Source organism: Oncorhynchus tshawytscha, linkage group LG23 (genome assembly GCF_018296145.1).
Source record: "Oncorhynchus tshawytscha isolate Ot180627B linkage group LG23, Otsh_v2.0, whole genome shotgun sequence".
Taxonomy (NCBI): Eukaryota; Metazoa; Chordata; class Actinopteri; order Salmoniformes; family Salmonidae; genus Oncorhynchus; species Oncorhynchus tshawytscha.
This window is the reverse complement of record NC_056451.1, coordinates 17,032,251-17,052,426: the sequence shown is the minus strand read 5'-3', so window position 1 is coordinate 17,052,426 and position 20,176 is coordinate 17,032,251. Positions and strand designations below refer to the sequence as shown.

At 43.8% G+C, this 20,176-nt stretch overlaps 1 protein-coding gene across 1 annotated transcript in view; it reads right to left on the bottom strand.

The window, feature by feature from the left end:
- The window catches only part of LOC112222801 (zinc finger protein ZFPM2-like), a 167,398-nt gene that overhangs the window by 73,059 nt on the left and 74,163 nt on the right, over window positions 1–20,176 (bottom strand). Inside the window, exon 4 of the mRNA XM_042304788.1 lies at window positions 13,223–13,347. Coding sequence (XP_042160722.1) covers window positions 13,223–13,347 — 125 coding nt within the window. The remainder of the gene's footprint in view (window positions 1–13,222; window positions 13,348–20,176) is intronic.

Below are 20,176 nucleotides of genomic sequence, written 5' to 3'. Positions count from 1 at the left end.
AAGCCCAGATAAAGGGGCATTGAGGTTTAAGGTATAAAAGCCCAGATAAAGGGGCATTGAGGTTTAAGGTATAAAAGCCCGGATAAACCTCAATTCCCCTTTAAGGTATAAAAGCCCAGATAAAGGGGCATTGAGGTTTAAGGTATAAAAGCCCGGATAAACCTCAATTCCCCTTTAAGGTATAAAAGCCCAGATAAAGGGGCATTGAGGTTTAAGGTATAAAAGCCCAGATAAAGGGGCATTGAGGTTTAAGGTACAGCCTTGGATTTTAATACGTTCCTTTGAACTCTTATTTCTTCTCTGTGAAGTCAGAAATCACGATGCAATAAAAAAAAGCATCTACGTGGCATTATATTTCAGGAAGCTGTTTTGCACAACCCTCTTGGCCATCCCCGAACCGCGGAAAAATCCTTACCTACTGATATTTGCATAATCATTTGATTGTATACCTATGACACAGAAACAGTTTGATTCTCGCGTGCACTTTAGAGAAACGGGGGTCTTAATAAATCCCCTTTAAAGACCGGCCATATTTACACTGACGTAAGTAAATAAGATAAAGATGGTGAACTTGCCCCCACTAAATGTATTAGACGTGAACTCCCTTATCACAGTCTCAGCACACGGACTGTTAAAAGATGGGGTTCCAGGACGGGAAATGGTCTTTGTTACCCAATTAGTTTCCTGACGACCCTGTGGTGTAATATTCCTGTTTTGACAGCCTCATAAACACACACACACACACAAACACACATTCGCACAGACACATACAAACACCCACACACACTGCTATGTGCTGGACCACCAGGCCGGTGAAGCCGACACTGTCCAGGCCTCCTCTCCTCTGGTCTTATCTGGGTTCTTTATCTCAAAGCCTCCGCTGATAGAAGCCCCATGTGACCACCGACCAAATCAGCATTCTTCACGGAATACTTTCATTTTCTGCCGTTCATCCATCTGGAGTCATTTGACAGGGTTTTGTCTTTGGGCTTTGGTGGCCCCCGAGCCAGGCTAGCAAGGCTGGGGGGCTGGAGTACTGGGGGGCTGGAGGCCGGCAGCAGGGACTCGCCTTCGCTGGAGGAGGTGAAGCAAGCAAAGCCTCCACTGTGTTCCTCGACTCCTCCACCAGCGCAACCAAGAGCAAAGAGAACGCAGCAGCCCAGCCTAGGCCAACCCCACGTAGAGACTTAGTCTGCATCCTAACTGGCACCCTATTCATTCCCTATATAGTGCACTACTTTTCACTAGGGCCCATGTAGTGCACTATATAGGGAATAAAGTGCAATTTCAGAGTGGGTCTTAGAGTGGCCTGGTTTACGTGTGGGGAGATGTGATGTGGTGGCAGCATGCTATAAATAATGGATGTCATCAGTGGCATGGCATCAAAGGGTCCTGAAAACATCAAGCAGCCTACATGTTATGATGCTTTCTTAAAGATATCTTACTTAGGCATTTTTGCTTTATTCAGACAGATTAGAAACGGCGGGGAAGACAGATTAAGAGGAGACAAAGTGGGAAGACGGGGATTGAACCCCGGTCTCCAGGGTTGCATACATGTACCTACTGTAGACCAGCAGACCATGCGGCCTGCACGTAATGATGCATTCTAGTGGGATGAGCAACATATTTGTCTAGGACTGAAAGTTCTTCACAATACTGATAACATAATGATAAGGATGATGAAGCACTGTAACATATGTTTTAGGTAATTATAGACGAGACAGAGTGTGTGTGTGTTGTGTAAGTGTGTGTGTGTGTGTGTGTGTGTGTGTGTGTGTGTGTGTGTGTGTGTGTGTGTGTGTGTGTGTGTGTGTGTGTGTGTGTGTGTGTGTGTGTGTGTGTGTTACTGCTGAAGGGAATGATGGTCAGTACTCTAAAACTTTAACCAGCACCATAAATAACTTTAGTCCCCACTGTAATGTACAATACTATCAGGAGTTTGCAAATGGAAACAATCACAGATTATCTGGAGCACTTCTCAGGGAAGTTGTTTCAACATATCACAAGTACTGCCATGACAGAGACAGATGGCAAAGCAGCTGGCACCACTCGACTTCTTTTCACTTTTCTGTTTTCCCTCCAACTGCAATGGAGGTCTGTTGTGTATGTTAATGGATATCTACTCTTTCGTTTGACATAGACGCTCACATTGACTTTTCTAAGTTACACACTATGACTTTCCTCTAAGGTTTAGGAATGTCAATGAATGTTTCCGCTAGATTGGGTACTTGTTGGGTTATGATGTGTTGTAGACACAGTGTACCTCGCTTCAAATGATTTAGATCAAGTTAAAATTTCACACATTTCCTTCTTTTACAGTATGCAATATATCTTGCCGAATTAATCAAATGGTCCTGAATGTTCATGTTTATAGCAGGTGTCGAATTATGTTTATTGACGATTATGTTTATTGTTATGTTTATGTTTATTGAGGAGCATAAGCATTCTACACTTCTGTACTTAATGTTATACACAGACTGCACAAAACATTAAGAACACCTTCCTAATATTGAGTTGCACCCCCTATTGCCCTCAGAACATCCTCAATTTGTCGACACTACAAGGTGTCGAAAGCGTTGCACAGGGATACTGGCCCATGTTGACTCCAATGCTTGAAACAGTTGTATCAAGGTGGCTGGATGTCATTTGGGTGGTGGATCATTCTTGATACACACGGGAAACTGTTGAGCATGAAAAATCCAGCAGCGTTGCAGTTCTTGACACACTCAAACCGGTGCGACCATACCCCGTTCAAAGGCACTTAAATGTTCTGTCTTGTCCATTCCCATTCTGAATTGCACACACACACACAAACTATATTGTCTCAAGGCTTAAAAATCCTTCTTTAACCTGTCTCCTCCCCTTCATCTACACTGATTGAAGTAGATTTAACAAGTGAAGTAGATTTAACACCTGGTCAGTTTATGCCATGGAAAGAGCTGTTCCTAATGTTTTGTACACTCAGTGTATGTTCTCTCTCTCTCAATTGGCATATCTATTTGAAGCCCCAACTCAACATAAAAAGCGTCCGTTCTCACTGTAACATTTAGTGTACAGATCCATTCCCTGTATGTATAGTGAGATTGAGCAAACTATGTAGCCATCACAGCAGGGCTGCAAGGCACAAAGCAAGTCAGTGAATTCTGCCTTCCTTATCTGGGGACCAGCCATATCTGTTTGTGGTGATGTAAGGACAGGAGAATGTCAGGTTCACTTGTAGATCAAGTCAACCATGCATTATCTCAAACAGTGGAGCTCAGCCCCAACAGCCCCAACCCCAGTAGCACTGAGCAGCACTGAGCCCTTCACAGCTAATACACCACGGCATGGCGGCATGGCCACAGGATGGATCCCAGCAGAGCACAGAGAGAGGAGCCATAGAAAGGAGCTTAGAAAGACACCAAACAATGGCCCCGGGGCCTGGACACCCCCCTCTGACACAGGTCATAACCCTAGTCTCCATTCGACTCACAAGTATGCCTAACCAAGCGTTGTTGTCAGATCTTTGTCATCGAGCTGATGGTTTAGACTGAGAGAGGGATGAATTCAGAGGAATATGTGTTTTCTTTATCAAAATAATGCGGTATAACGTGAACTCTTTAATGTGTGTGCTGGTCAATAACAGTGTTGATAGAAATGTGGGGCGCAGTGAATGTCAGAGAGACCGCCAGATAATTACCATTTTACCCATCTGAAGAGACCCCAGTCTTAATATTGGTTTAAGCCCAAGAAATAATTGATGCATGCAATCACAAATTGGTTCCCAGCCTAAAATTTGGGGCCATTATTTCATTAGATGGAGCCACATTCTTTGTGCCAAAATTATTTGTGTGTCCAACATAGAAATTCAAATCCGGTTAGTGCAGATAATTGTCTGGTTTTACCAACCACATCCAAGAGGGTATTACTTTCAGACAGAAAGGATAGGTCGACTTTATATACAAAATACAAGAAATCAAATACATTGTTGTTTTTTGGTTACTTCTTAGTGTGCTGTATGGTGCTGTGGCAGTCAGTGTGTTGCCAGTAAGCAGTAGCAGAGAGGTGGTGTACTGTAACTACTATCTCATGGGGTGTCTTCTTGCATATGTAATTGGATGTTGTACTGTAAATAATTGCCTGGGCATGTGCCAGTGTGATGATGATGATGATTTGTGTGCTTGCATGTGTGTTCATGCCTACGTGTGAGTGTGTGTATGCGTTTGTGTGCACGCGAGTACATGTGTGTGGGCGCACACCCGCATGCGCGCGGACGTCTGTGTGCGCGTCTGCCCCATCCGTACTCCACTCTCAAGTCCCACTGATTCTCCTTTCCAGCCATGTTGAATCCTCTTTCCTTATCAGGCTCGCCCAGGCCTGCATCAGGCTCTCCTTGCTATGACAGAGGCTACAACAATAGGCCTGCGATACCGCTGCTTAGCGCTGCGTTTCGAAGGGGAAACCTGCCACGGGCGCAGATTAACAACAACACACACACACACAAAAAATAGATTGCAGCCTCCAAAACAAAACATTTTTCAGAATGCCTTCTCTTGATTAATGAAGCAATGACAAGAAGAAAAATATAATTTCGGAGCAGAAAAATCCGCGCCACCACTTGTTCAAGTTTAGGGGGTAGCTAACAATAAACATATTGACGGGAGAGGGTGGGAACCGGGAGGAGATAAATGTCTGAGTGATGGCTTGAATAATTTTTGGGTGCTTTTTTTGGAGCATGGACGGCAGGACCTCATTTCTCACCCTGTTCTAAATGACACTATAAAAACCCTCCTGGGCCTGACAGACACCACCTCTCTCCCAGGTGCAAATTAGGACAGTATCTTGTCATTTCCCTTTTTGTCTCCACTCTCTAGGTAAGACTCTCTGTTCACAACCAAAAGGAGAGTCTACTCTTCTCAGAAAACACACATAATACTACATACGATAAAGAATACTGTAGCAGCTAGCCTCAATCACATGGTTGCAGTATATAATACACATATTTCCCACAAAATCCATGACAGAAATGTAGATTGAAACTAAAACAATGTCTTAATATCTTAATGTGAACACACATTATTGTTAAGAACATGACACAGGATTTGTCTATGCCCTTTGCTTCACATGCGACAACATTTCCACTGCCAGCTGCTTCCCCGATGTGGCTTCCTGTCTCTCCACTCAGAAACACATCACATCGGAGCAAATGTTACAGACAATATAGCCTACAATATACAAAAACATTGTCTCTTTCCTTCTGATATATAAGGAACAACAATAACAAATGTAGTGTTCCCAGGATATGACCAATAATGATATAAATTCACCTGCCTCCTGTTGTAGAAACATACCATGTTTTCTGTCTGTTTTAGGGGTTGCCCTCAATACGTATACTGTCCTAAATATCTTTGTATCAATACCGACTGAGGGCTAAAGTAAAAAGATCAGCAGTCACTGAAACCAGGCCTTACAATAGACCTTTATAATGAGCATTATGAGCATAGAGCAGGAGGCTCCAGCCTCAGTAACACGCATCTAGAACAGACAGGCCTCCAAATCCGCAGCTTATTATTAGCCTGAATCAATTATCAACACCTAGAGACAGAACCCAGCTAACCACAACACTGGGGCCTACTCTGGCCCAGCCGTGGGCCTTTTTTCACATCCTGTCCCGCTTTGTGTAATTACTACTTTTAAGACACCTGCTACTCAATAGCTTCGACACAGACATGTCATTAAGCCCTCGATTGCAGACATTTATGTCTCAGTGTCACTATTCATTTGGGTTAATTTGGGAGTGTTGGCTGGTTGGGCCGTGCGTGTCTGGGCTGGGCTGGCTGAATGTGCTTGTCGCTCACCTGGTTGTGTGGCGGGGCTGGCTGATGTAATTGGAGCTTAATAGTCTGATTGATCAGGGGAAGAAGTGAGAGAAGTGAAGGATGAGGCTGAGCGCTGGCAGCTCCATCAGTCAGAGAGGAGAAACTTGCCCAACCCTGGGAAGAACAGAACACAACCAAACAGGGTACTGACAAGCTGGGGTTGCAGCTTTGGGCAGCTCACTTTCTATTTCTGTCTGGGCTCTCGCTCAATGATTTCTCTCTCTCTCTCTCTCTCTCTCTCTCTCTCTCTCTGGTCTCTCTCTCTGGGCCCTCTCCCTCCCCCTCTCTCTCTCTGGGCCCTCGGCCTTTCTCTCTGGGCCCTCTCTCCTCTCTCTCTCTCTCTCTCACTCTCTCTTTGCCCTCTGCCTCTCCCTCTCTCTCTCTGGGCCCTCTCCCTCTCTCTCTCTCTCTCACTCTCTCTTTGCCCTCTGCCTCTCCCTCTCTCTCTATGTGACCTCTCCCTCTCTCTCTCTTCTCTCCCTTCACACACTATACAATACTCCAACCCAAGGCAATTACTTTGTTTACACTTCAGTCCCTGAGTCCTTCTGGGATAAATGACTTTAATGAAAGAACATTATATTTCTATGGTTGATACAATGCACTGAGAACCTGAATTCAGTTCAACGTATTCCGTGATTGACGTACCACTTATTTTTCTTTCTTTGAAGACAATATACATATATACATGAGGAAAAAGGGACGGACATTTAGACCTAGTGTGATCATCTAACACCGATAAAGCATGAAGTACAACTTTGGTTGGAGTGTCTAACCAGAGGAGTATGTGCCTGTTAACAGGTTCCTGTAGCAGCAGCAGGCTGTGTGTGGATAGCTACAGTACCTCACAACAAACTCAGCACCCCTGCGACCTGGGGCTGCTGCCACGGCCTTCCATCAGCTGTGAAATCTGCTTTCCTCTTTGATAAAGGCTGAAGATGTGACCCTATCTCTGTCCTACAGTCGTCCAGATTTCCTGTCATGCTCTTCCCCACAAGTTTTACTCTCTCTCTTTCCTCTTGTCTGCTAGTCCTGCTGGACAACTGTAATGCACCACTGTTCTCCCCCAGCATCGTCCATCACTCCCTAGCCATATAGACCCACAGTAGACCCATAGAGACCCACAGTAGACCCATAGAGACCCACAGTAGACCCATAGAGACCCACAGTAGACCCATAGGAAACCCATAGAGAGCCACAGTAGACCCATAGAGAGCCACAGTAGACCCATAGAGAGCCACAGTAAACCCACAGTAGACCCATAGAGACCCACAGTAGACCCATAGAGACCCACAATAGACCCATAGAGACCCACAGTAGACCCATAGAGACCCACAGTAGACCCATAGATACCCACAGTAGACCCACAGTAGACCCATAGACACCCATAGAGACCCACAGTAGACCCACAGGAAACCCATAGAGAGCCACAGTAGACCCATAGAGAGCCACAGTAGACCCATAGAGACCCACAGTAGACCCATAGAGAGCCACAGGAAACCCACAGTAGACCCATAGAGAGCCACAGTAGACCCATAGAGAGCCACAGTAAACCCACAGTAGACCCATAGAGAGCCACAGTAGACCCATAGAGAGCCACAGTAAACCCACAGTAGACCCATAGAGACCCACAGTAGACCCATAGAGACCCACAGTAGAGCCACAGTAGACCCACTGAGATCCACAGTATCCCCATAGAGACCCACATTAGACCCAGAGAACCACAGAAGACCCACAGTAAACCCATAGAGACCACAGTAGACCCATAGAGAGCCACAGTAGACGCATAGAGACCCACAGTAGACCCATAGAGACCCACAGCAGAGCCACAGTAGACCCACTGAGATCCACAGTATACCCATAGAGAGCCACATTAGACCCATAGAGAACCACAGAAGACCCACAGTAAACCCATAGAGACCCACAGTAGACCCACAGTAAACCCATAGAGACCCACAGTAGACCCATAGAGAGCCACAGTAGACCCACAGCGGAGCCACAGTAGACCCACTGAGATCCACAGTATACCCATAGAGACCCGCAGTAGACGCATAGAGAGCCAGAGACCCACAGCAGACACACTGAGACTGATAGAGAACCACTGTAGACCCATAGAGAGCCACAGTAGACCCATAGAGATCACAATAGACCCACAGGAGACCCACAGAGAGCCACAGTAGACCCACAGAGACCAACAACAGAGCCACAGTAGACCCATAGAGAACTACAGTAGACCCATAGAGAACTACAGTAGACCCACAGTAGACCCATTGAGCCACAGAGACCAACAACAGAGCCACAGTAGACCCATAGAGACCCACAGTGGACCCATAGAGAGTCACAACAGACCCACAGTACACCTATAGAGACCCACAGAAGACCCACTGAGACACACATCAGACCCACAGTAGACCCATAGAGAGCCACAGTAGACCCATGGAGAGCCACAACAGTCCCACAGAGGCCCATAAATATCACAGTAGACCTACAGATAGCCACTGCAGACCCACAGTAGACCCATAGAGAGCCACAGAGACCCACAGCAGACACATTGAGACCGATAGAGAACCACTGTAGACCCATAGAGAGCCACAGTAGACCCATAGAGAGCCACAGCAGACCCACAGTAGATCCATAGAGATCACAGTAGACCCACAGTAGACCCACAGGAGACCCACAGAGACCCAGTAGACCCACAGCAGACCCACAGTAGACCCATAGAGATCACAGTAGACCCACAGTAGACCCACAGTAGACCCATAGAGATCACAGTAGACCCACAGAGACCCACAGTAGACACATAGAGAGCCACAGTAGACCCATGGAGAGTCACAGCAGACCCACAGTACACCTATAGAGACTAGAGATCGACCGATTAATCGGAATGGACGATTAATTAGGGCCGATGTCAAGTTTTCATAACAATCGGAAATCTGTCATTTTGGATGCTGATTTTGCCGATTTTTTACTTTTTTATTACACCTTTATTTAATCTTTATTTAACTAGGCAAGTCAGTTAAGAACACATTCTTATTTTCAATGACGGCCTAGGAACGGTGGGTTAACTGCCTTGTTCAGGAGCAGAACGACAGATTTTTACCTTGTCAGCTCAGGGATTCAATCTTGCAAACTTACGGTTAACTCGTTCAACGCTCTAACCACCTGCCTCACGAGGAGCCCGCCTGTTACGCGAATACAGTAAGAAGCCAAGGTAAGTTGCTAGCTAGCATTAAACTTAATCAATCATAATCACTAGTTATAACAACACATGGTTGATGATATTACTAGTTTGTCTAGCGTGTCCTGCGTTGCATATAATCCTTGCGGTGCGCATACACGAAAAAGGACTGTCGTTGCTCCAACGTGTACCTAACCATAAACATCAATGCCTTTCTTAAAATTAATACACAGAAGTATATATTTTTAAACCTGCTTATTCAGCTGAAAGAAATCCAGGTTTGCAGGAAATATTACCCAGGTGAAATTGTGTCACTTCTCTTGCGACCCACAGTAGACCCATAGAGAGCCAAAGTACACCTATAGAGACCCACAGAGACCCACATCAGACCCACAGTAGACCCATAGAGAGCCACAGAAGACCCACAGTAGACCCATAGAGACCCGTAGTAGACCCATAGAGACACACATTAGACCCACAGTAGACCCACTGAGAGCCACAGTAGATGGGACCGCCCGGTCCCTCTGGCTGCTGCCTCTGTCTAGCTCTGGGGACCAGCACTACAGACTCACCACCTCTCACCAGACTATGGAATGGATGTGGTTGGATAACCCAAGCTGACATGATGTCGTGGTAAAAAAAAAGGTAGGTAGCTCTCTTTTATATCAGTGTTCAGCTAGAACTGCAAACTGTACTGTTAGGGGATCTGAAAAACCCTGATCAGGAAATGTTGAATATATGCATAATTATTTGACTACATGTACTGTACATATGAGTGAAAATAGCTGTAAGTTGTAGGGCCGGGATGATACCAGTATCAGCTATACTCGTAAGTACCGTGGTAAGAAAACAAAACAAGAAAACAGCCCTAATGTTAGAAACAGACACCATTATTTTTTTTATTTAACGAGGCAAGTCAGTTAAAGAACAAATTCTTATTTTCAATGAAGGCCTAGGAACACTGGGTTAACTGCCTGTTCAGGGGCAGAACAACAGATTTTTACCTTGTTAGCTCAGGGATTTGATCTAGCAACCTTTCTGTTACCAGTCCAACGCTCTAAACACTAGGCTACCTGCCACCCCATTATGCTGTCATCCAGAGTCACATTGATTTATTTTCAGCTATAACACACATCATTTTACACAGCAGGAGTTAGGTCTGCTTTGTGTTTGCGATACTGATATCGTCCCGGCCCTAGTTAGTTTACTCCAATCAGGGGAGGGGTGGTAGTGTAAAACAAAACATTTATAGAACCATAAATTGATCCTCAATATTAAAGCTGATCTAGCTTTGTTCAACCCCCAAAAAAAAAAAAGTCAACTCTGACCGCAGTTACTCATGAATAAAGTAACACCAGTAACCAAAGAATTTTCTTGGCAATAAATGGGTAAACACTTGCTCAAAATGTAAAAAAAGGTGCATAAACTGTGTTTATCCTCCACTACACCACTGGTGATGAGAAACCCTGCCTGAGACCTGAAGAATCGCATTAGCTCCTCCATCTTGAATCCTAGGCTTTAGCTCAGCTAGCTAACACAGTTTGCATGCAGTTACCACTCGTCCCCTCTGACTCCTGAACACTACGCTCCTCATTGGTGTAATCATCACATGACACACCTGCCAGCCCTGACAATCTCTGCTACTACTAAGACAGACAGCACCACAAGTGCAAGCTTTATGGAATAATCCCAATGAATCTCTGCATCTTGGGACTTTTTCAAGTGGTGAGACCGCATGACTTACAGTATTAGCTAAGTTTGAATGTATGCTACAATCATGGAAGACGCCTTGATCTAGATACAGAAGTCTGCGAGTGACGTGTTTGAAAGACCCTTTTCGATTCCATCGAGGGCATATCAATATCACACAAGAAGGTCACGTGTTTCCAGCTTGGATTTCAAAGTGTGAGAGAGAAAGACAGGTGACGTTAATGCCTTAGAGCTGCCATGCCATTGGGTAATTCATTCACCTCTGTGGTTTCACAATCTAACACAGAGAGAAGAGATTTAATAGTCCCTAGAGGTCATACTTCATGAGAATGACTGAGAGCCCCTCTTGGGTGAATGAAGTAGAGACCCATGAAACAATCAGGGTTTATTTCTGCCTTCAAATGCTTTATACTGCCTTCCTGACCCTGTAGAGGAACACGAGGTCTGACATGCATCAAAACTACCCAGCTTTCTCTTTTCTTTCTCCCTCACATTGCTCTTTTCTCTTAGTCCCTATTTTATTTCACCTCGTAAGGCTTTCTCTGGTTGGGTGAGACATTAGAGCTGGTTTCTGTCTTTAAATGGCAGTATATCGTTAAGACGCAGAATACAACTAAGTCCCTTTCCTCCCTCAGTAGAAAACAAGAGCTAAAATGCCTTTCTGTGGAAGTTGCCAATGGGGTTTTTACACTACTACTGTATATATACAAGCAAAACTGCTTAATGACCAGGTGGTTGGTAAATTAAGCCGTGCAGTGCAAGATGAGTCCCTGATGGAAATAGCAGAGAATTTATTGCCAGCTTTCTTGTTTATCTATAGGTTTGGCGAATATGAAGTATGTTCGTATCACAGTAAAACAGGCAGCTCAATAAAACCAGAATACGTTACTGGAGTTCAGCTAGGCTTTAATGATGTATTGTGTGAAGTTGCTAACAGCCAGCAGCTCATTTGAGAGATGACTGAGACTAAGAGAAGAGAGAGGAGAGCAAGCAGCGAAGCATAGCATATGTACCCATGAGAATAGACACAGAAAGGAGAGATCCTTAAAGGCAATATGCCAGAGAGCTCTTCCTCTCCCTTTAATTGAGAGAAGATGTTATATTCTTTGTAACCCCTCCACAAGCCATTACAGGTGAAGCCTAGCACCTGGCTCAGTTAGACGCCTGAAGATAGAAGGATCTCAGGGAAGGATTCAGGCGAAGGCAGAGGGCTGTAACTAACAATCTAGAACATTACAATATTGTCCAACAGCTCAGTCTCTTAGAATGTGAGCAGTTTAAAATGTAGTTAGTTCAGCACGCAGCGTTCCTATATCTTAACTTCATGTTAAGGAATGTAGGAAACCTTTAGTACAAATACTCTGATAACTGCATCTCAACCATATGAGGATGCATTTGACACTACTTGTTCACTCTGAGGGCAATAGACTGTCACATTGGCTACCCACCTTTCATGTAAATTCATGCAAAAATGGAAGAGAACTATATTTGCATGTCATGCACAGTAGTGGCTTGAGGTGTTCATCCTTAGAATCACTCTTTGCTTGAGGATAACAGGCCTGGACCCGAAAAGAGTCCATATTTCATGGTTAGATGAAATATTTAAAGCCATTGATGACTTTAGAACCGTGAGGGGAGCTTAGAAAACAGTCAGAAACAGAGAATGATTTAATAAAGTTATAGCGTTAAAGAAATCCACGAGAACGGAGAGGGCCTCTGAGTCTAAAATCCTTGTGGACTTTTCCTTATGTTTCTTAACAGGATGAATGTGAGATTGGTTACAATTTTTAATAAGAATTTTCTTAATTAATCCAAATGAAAATGAAATATCAAAACCCTGGAGGACTCGTCGTTTCACTAGAGCACCAGGTCAACATATTTTCCAGACGTTAAAGAGGAACTTCACTGGGATGTCTTAAAACAAGAGGGGCCAGCCGATTGATGTAAAGCTTGGGTGAGAATAGCAACATCAAATATAATGGATCGTTAGTTCATTGAATCGAGGGTCTGGACTTAACTAAAAAAAAATACCAATTAAAGTGTTTAGTCGTAAAAGATGCAGATTAAATGGTTGAAATGAATGCTCATCAAAGCCTTTTGTGAGGGGAAATTTGATCCCTGAACAGTCAACTCTATGGGTCTGACTGTCATGGGAATTGGTTGCCTCCTCCTTCCAGTTGACTAGGCTTTACCCCTACCCACTCACTCTCACTGTATTGTATTGGTGGAAGGAACTTGCTAGTAGGCTGGCGGGCAAGGCCTCTAAGAACGACAGATGACTGGTGAACTAAAAACACAAACTTTTTTACATTTTTAGCAAAGTGAAGGTTAGGTTATGGACCAAAGTCTTGAGAAAAAGGGTGACAGATAATTTGGTGCTATTCTGTTTTTTCATGTTCCCAGAGCAGCCCCAGTAACAATGTGACTCTGACAGAATAAGTGAAAGAAAGAGACAGACATTAAAAGCATGACCTACCATGCCACTGCCATCCATGTTCATCTCGATCTTCCCGTTGAAAGGTCCCCACGTGGTTCCCACAGGGAGCTGCTGGCGGCTGTGGATCCGACGCTCCCCATCCTTGTGGAACGCATCCAGCTCTCCTATAAAACACCAAGCATCGAAACGGTCATCATGTCATAAAACACCAAGAATCGCAAAACAGTCAGCCAAATCCTCCAGTTCCCTAGAAAACACAGTCATTAATATCATTTGTCCTTAAGTAAACCTCAAAGATCATTGCAAAAGTGCTCCTCTTTCTTTTTCTGGGACACTGTGGCCATCTTGTGAAGTATCCTGGTATTTGGATTTATTTGTTTACCATTATCCATTAAAAAAAATATGTTTTATTGTTACATGCACAAGATAGGTGCAGCGAAATGTGTTGTTTTACAGGGTCAGCCATAGTAGTATGGCACTCCTGGAGCAAATGAAGGTTAAGTGCCTTGTTCAAGGGCACATTGACAGATTACTATTTCTTTCCCCCATGCATATACATCTACAGTCCCTCATGTTCATAAAACAGTAAACAGTGCAGGTTAAGCCATCTGCTTATAAAGCCAAAATAATCAGGAGTGAATCCATCATCAGTTGGAGGGTTTCAAATCAAAATAAATCAAAACAACAGGCTGGTAACCTTGCCTGAAAGGTGTCTTTTCTAGAAATAATCTCTGTGAGACATCGCAGGGCCAGGCTCAGTGACTGGCAGGCAGCGAGAGAGGCAGCGGATTGATCCAGGAAGAAGCTAGGCCCCTTGTTAGTGCTGTGCACAGCAACACTTAATGAACTGTGTAACAGGATAGCACTGTTAGCGCAGCTAGCTAAAACACCCCCGCTATCTTATCTCTTAGATTCAGTGTACTTTTTTGGGACAGTGATTAATCAAATAGTTATGATAATTGGGGCCGTAGCGTGGTCACCGCTGGGTTTCTGGGGGAGAGGAAAGTCATGCAGGCCTCTCAAGTGCACATTTCCGCCTGGTCGCCTTGACAACCTCTGAGTGCCCTGGTTGGAGGATTTAGACCCTCAACCCCCTCAAGCACTATCTGCTCTATCTTCCTGTGAACGTCTACTCTCCCTCTGACTGAAGCCAAGTGTTATGATTGTCTTCAGCACTCTAACTTATCACCCTTTTATTGAGGCACATTTTCACATAATGTTCCCGCCTTTGTTACTGTAAAGTGAATGTAATATACAGAACGGCACAATCTAAACAGACCCAGAAGGTATTCATGTATTTCTCATAGTTGATACGTTCTTACTGTAGTTACCGCACATGTATGAACCATACATTTAGTTTGCAACACTTATTTGAACCTAGATGTGCACTGATGTTGTTGCTAATCAGTATTCTGGGCATGTATTCCATGCATGTTGAGTGAAGTGAAATGATCACTGAACTTTATAATAACACTCCTGTGATATAATGACCTATTCTGACGAGGTCTATACTGTAAATATCAGCCTTGTATCTGTGACACGCTATTGTGTCACTCTGTTTGTATGGAAATGCTTTCATCTAACGTGCCCCTTCTCATGCATAAACAACATTGGGTGACGGGTGGCTACGCTAACAATAGGCTACGTTGTTGTTGTTTCCTAAAGATCACACACACCTGGGTCAAATCACACCCTGGAGTCAGGAAGAGTTCTCTTCAGAAATACGTCAGTCTCTTTTGATGCCATCAGCTACACCCTCTGCTATAAAATACACCTGCATTTCAAGAACATTACAGCCCAAACAATTACTTGACGTTGGAAAAATGTACACATATATATGCCAAAACTAGAATCAAACAGAGTAATATTCTCATCTCAATACTCTAAACGTTCCTTTCTGTATGATACCAATGACACCACTGCCTACTGTATGTCCAGACAGGCTACTAGACTTTATTTTGTGGAAGAATTAACTGGGATGATTATCTCTCTCCTCCTCCTCCTCTCTGTCTGTTGCCCACTGCGTTACTGACGGTGTGGTGGAAGGTGGCTAAGCTCATTAAGAGAGAAATGATTAAACATTGGAGCACAGCTGGCCACCATCAGAGGCAGCAGGCTCCCTCAGTGCGATGCAAGGGAGAAGGAGTGCATGCAGCCACCGCTTGATGCATTCTGTCTGTCCTCTGATAAGAGCGAGGCCCTTTAACCACTTGGATGCTAGTTCCTGTTTAGCCCTGTTGACACAACGACCGCTAGCTACAGCCATCCCCAGCGGGCGGGTAGTCTCTCTCTCTTTCTCTGTCTCTCTCTCCCCCTCTGTCTCTCTCTCCCCCTCCCCTCTCTCTGGTTGATACGAGATGGGGGGATGGGAGTAGTAGGTGTGTGAGAGAGAAGGGAGAGGGGGGTACAATTCAATTGGAGGTTCGAGGTCCTCATACAGTGTCTGTGTGCCAGTTGTTTGTGTCCCGTACCAAATGTTGCCTGAGGACCTTGGCTTCCAGCTGGTGTGTCACATCTGTTGCAGATACAATCCTCCGACCTCAACAAAAACACCAGCTGAAAAATAATAAGCCTTCATACTTTATCTCTCCATTTGCCACCAGCATTTAGGAGTCCACTATCTATAGATAAAGAATATATTGATATGCATTATGATAACAGAGAACTGGTTTTATCTAAATGGGGTCTGTGGACAGTCTATACTCCCTGATATCTATGTTATTTTGGATGGTCAGAGCGAAGAAGCCTCCTTTGGAAAATCTTTAGCCCAGCCAAAATGAACACTCTTTGTCAAACGTTTCCTCTCTGAGGTACTGAGACTATTTTAAAAGACTACAACTCAAGTGCCAAAACTCTCACCTTCTCACTCTGCTTATTACCTTAATAAACATTAATGACAAAGTAAAAAAGAAACACTCACAGTATTGAACTCTTTCTCACAAATCAAAGACAAGGCCTGAAGAAAGAGTGGCCTTCAGTGAGCTCCAGTACAGGGGGCTCTGACAAACCCTACCCGCTCTGTCCCCCTCAACGTCGCTCAACACCCAATAGTGAAATGCCACAGTTCTTGGCAAGAGGCAACTGATGATGTGACTAAAGAGTCCCCCCCTCACCCCCTCCCCTTCGATAAGATCATCATCTGTCGCTAGACTCTGGGGTCTGTTCCTTCTCTCTCTGGTCTCCACTGATACTTGGCAGCCCAATGAATGTCCCTTTGTGTGTGGAGAGATCCTCCTCAGATAGCACCCAAGATGCTCCACGCTGGCATCTGTTTGTTTTGCTGTTATGGCAGACAGAGGGACAGAGAGAAAGAGGAATAGGGAACCTCATCGTCTCTCTCTGCGTCTCTCTTCACTGGCATAGCTCGGAATGCTAATGAGCAGTGTCTCAGTGGCAGGGTGCCATCTTGGTGTGATTTAAAGAATAGATGGTGGAGGGGTGGGAGAGAGGGAGAGCGAGAGACAGACACCCCAAACCTGAACCCATCACCTCTTTTATAAATCCACTATTAGATCTCCAATAATATGACCTGTTCTTTAAAATGAAGAACATTTGCCCTCACCTCCATTCAAGTGGTATCTATATAGGTACAGTCCACATACAGTAACACCGTAGTTCGATCCATGTGAGCCATTGAAGTATGTTCTGAATGGTGGGTGCAGTAGGTTCAGTAGTAAACAATCACTCAACCATAGTATCCCTTTCTATGTGGCAATATGGCATTCAAGGGACTCAGAATGTTACCACAGAAATGATACCACAAAATCTCAATGTATAAATGTTTGAACACTATGGTGGATTCCTAGTGGATGATGATGGATAGACTTTGTATTCAAATATTCCTCCATATAATAATGTACTCCACATCTCCTGGTGTGGAACTTCATCCAATTTGGATTTAACTTAATATCATTTCTCTACAGTGAGGGTCATAAATGACAAATGACAGTGTTAGGTGGCTGCAGATTAACAGTGGTTTGACTGTAGCCATTTAAAGCATGAATATTAGTTCAGTGACCATCTTAAAACTAAGACTTACCTTGGTCGTCTATACACATTCTATGTATTTATACATAAATAAATCCTATTTCCATGGTTAAATATTATTTCAAATAATAAAACCACTTTCCTACTATCCCTTGAATGTAACAATTGGAAACAAAATACAATCCAATGTAATATTTTTTTGCTTAAAAACAACAATTCACTGGATATTCACCGGATATCCTAAAATGGTAACAATTGAAACCATGTGAATCTATGTAGAGAGGTGTACAGTAGAGTAAGAGACTGCTGTGACAACGTTCAATAATAACCCCATATCTGTCAGTTCAGAGACGCAGCTATCACAACCATCGCTATTGACGGAACAGGTTATAGAAGTGCCAAATGGGATACAAATGAATATACCACATGGAGCATATAGAGGGTGAAATGGAACGTACAGTATCTCTCCACAAAAGGTGCTACATCTCTAAAGGAGCAGAGATGTGATATGACATGTTACAGCTGAAGGAGAAATGCCAGCGCGCCTTGATAAGAGAGCGATGATCTTTCCTCCCCTTCCCCTAAACCTCCATTATCAGGTCCAAGAGAACAAAATGCATCATTTATAACCCAGAGCAGCACTATTATCTCTGGGCAAGACACTTGTTTTAAAACACAGATGGACCTCTCCCTCCTCCTCCTCCTCTCCCAGACGAGAACCCCCTGCTTGTCTGGCTGACACCCTCCTTTTGAGCAGCGGGAGGGAGGAGAAACTTGACCATTTTGGGAGAGCAAGTTTCCTAGACAACCGCATGTGCTAGGCTAAGAGGAAGGGGTGCATGGAAAGGGTTGGCCCCTATAGGTCAGTCTTGTTTTGAGGACACTCCCATAGGTCAGCCTTGTTTTGAGGACACTCCTATAGGTCAGTCTTATACACCATACTACTGTCCTGCTAATGTTCCTGGACCTTGTAGGCTGAACTGCTGAGAAAACTCAGTCAGGCTATTTGTATACCGCTAGCTATTTTTTATTGAACCTTTATTTAACTATGAAAGTCAGTTAAGAATAAATTCTTATTTACAAATGTACCATTTTTCCAAAAGGAAAAAGGCCTCCTGTGGGAATGTGGGCTGGGATAAAAAATATATATATTAATATAGGACAAAACACACATCACGACAAGAGAGACACCACAACACTACATAAAGAGAGACCTAAGACAACAACATGCATGGCAGCAACACATGACAACACAGCATGGTAGCAACACAGCATGACAACACAGCATGACAACAACATGGCAGGCTAGATGCAGTTATTTTGAAATGCAGTTGCATTCAAAATGCAAGGCTTTTGAGCGGTTATTCAAATGACAGGCTATTCACTGCCGTTTACAGACTAGACTCGAGTTTTGCACTTGAAAACAATCATAACATTCTTCATAGGCTTCTAACTTAGGCTATAGGCTACATCTCAAGGCTGTCTGTCTTCATTGTTCTGTTCCGCAAGTACGCACCTTGCCTATCCGCTGTCACGGCTATTCCTTTTAAATCTTGTGGAGCCCCAGGAAAAGCCAGACTACAAAAGCTTGTTGGACACATTGGCTTATTTTCTTTAACGGGCGGGGAGTTGGAAAGGATACACCTATATTTTCCTATAGTAGGCCTGTCTTAACACCAGGCTACATCCTGACAAAATAGGCCTACACCGTATGAGTGGCCTGATAATGTATATTTCTGGGTTTTCTAAACTGTAGGGAATAGACCCAAACTGATCAACATGGTTGCATAATCAGGCCTAGTCTGTAGGCCTGTGCTGTTATTTCTGCAGGAAACAAAACAGGAGGTTTGAGCGGTTATTCATATCAAAATCAAATCAAATGTTATTGGTCACATGCAGATGTTATTGGTCACATACACATGGTCAGCAGATGTTATTGGTCACATACACATGGTTAGCAGATGTTATTGGTCACATACACATGGTTAGCAGATGTTATTGGTCACATACACATGGTTAGCAGATGTTATTGGTCACATACACATGGTCAGCAGATTTTATTGGTCACATACACATGGTTAGCAGATGCTATTGGTCACATAAACATGGTCAGCAGATGTTATTGGTCACATACACATGGTTAGCAGATGTTATTGGTCACATACACATGGTTAGCAGATGTTATTGGTCACATACACATGGTTAGCAGATGTTATTGGTCACATACACATGGTCAGCAGATTTTATTGGTCACATACACATGGTTACCAGATGCTATTGGTCACATACACATGGTCAGCAGATGTTATTGGTCACATACACATGGTTAGCAGATGTTATTGGTCACATACACATGGTTAGCAGATGTTATTGGTCACATACACATGGTCAGCAGATGTTATTGGTCATATACACATGGTCAGCAGATGTTATTGGTCACATACACATGGTCAGCAGATGTTATTGGTCACATACACATGGTTAGCAGATGTTATTGGTCACATACACATGGTCAGCAGATGTTATTGGTCACATACACATGGTTAGCAGATGTTATTGGTCACATACACATGGTTAGCAGATGTTATTGGTCACATACACATGGTTAGCAGATGTTATTGGTCACATACACATGGTTAGCAGATGTTATTGGTCACATACACATGGTCAGGAGATGTTATTGGTCACATACACATGGTTAGCAGATGTTATTGGTCACATACACATGGTTAGCAGATGTTATTGGTCACATACACATGGTTAGCAGATGCTATTGGTCACATACACATGGTTAGCAGATGTTATTGGTCTCATACACATGGTCAGCAGATGTTATTGGTCACATACACATGGTCAGCAGATGTTATTGGTCACATACACATGGTTAGCAGATGCTATTGGTCACATACACATGGTCAGCAGATGTTATTGGTCACATACACATGGTCAGCAGATGTTATTGGTCACATACAGATGTTATTGGTCACATACACATGGTCAGCAGAT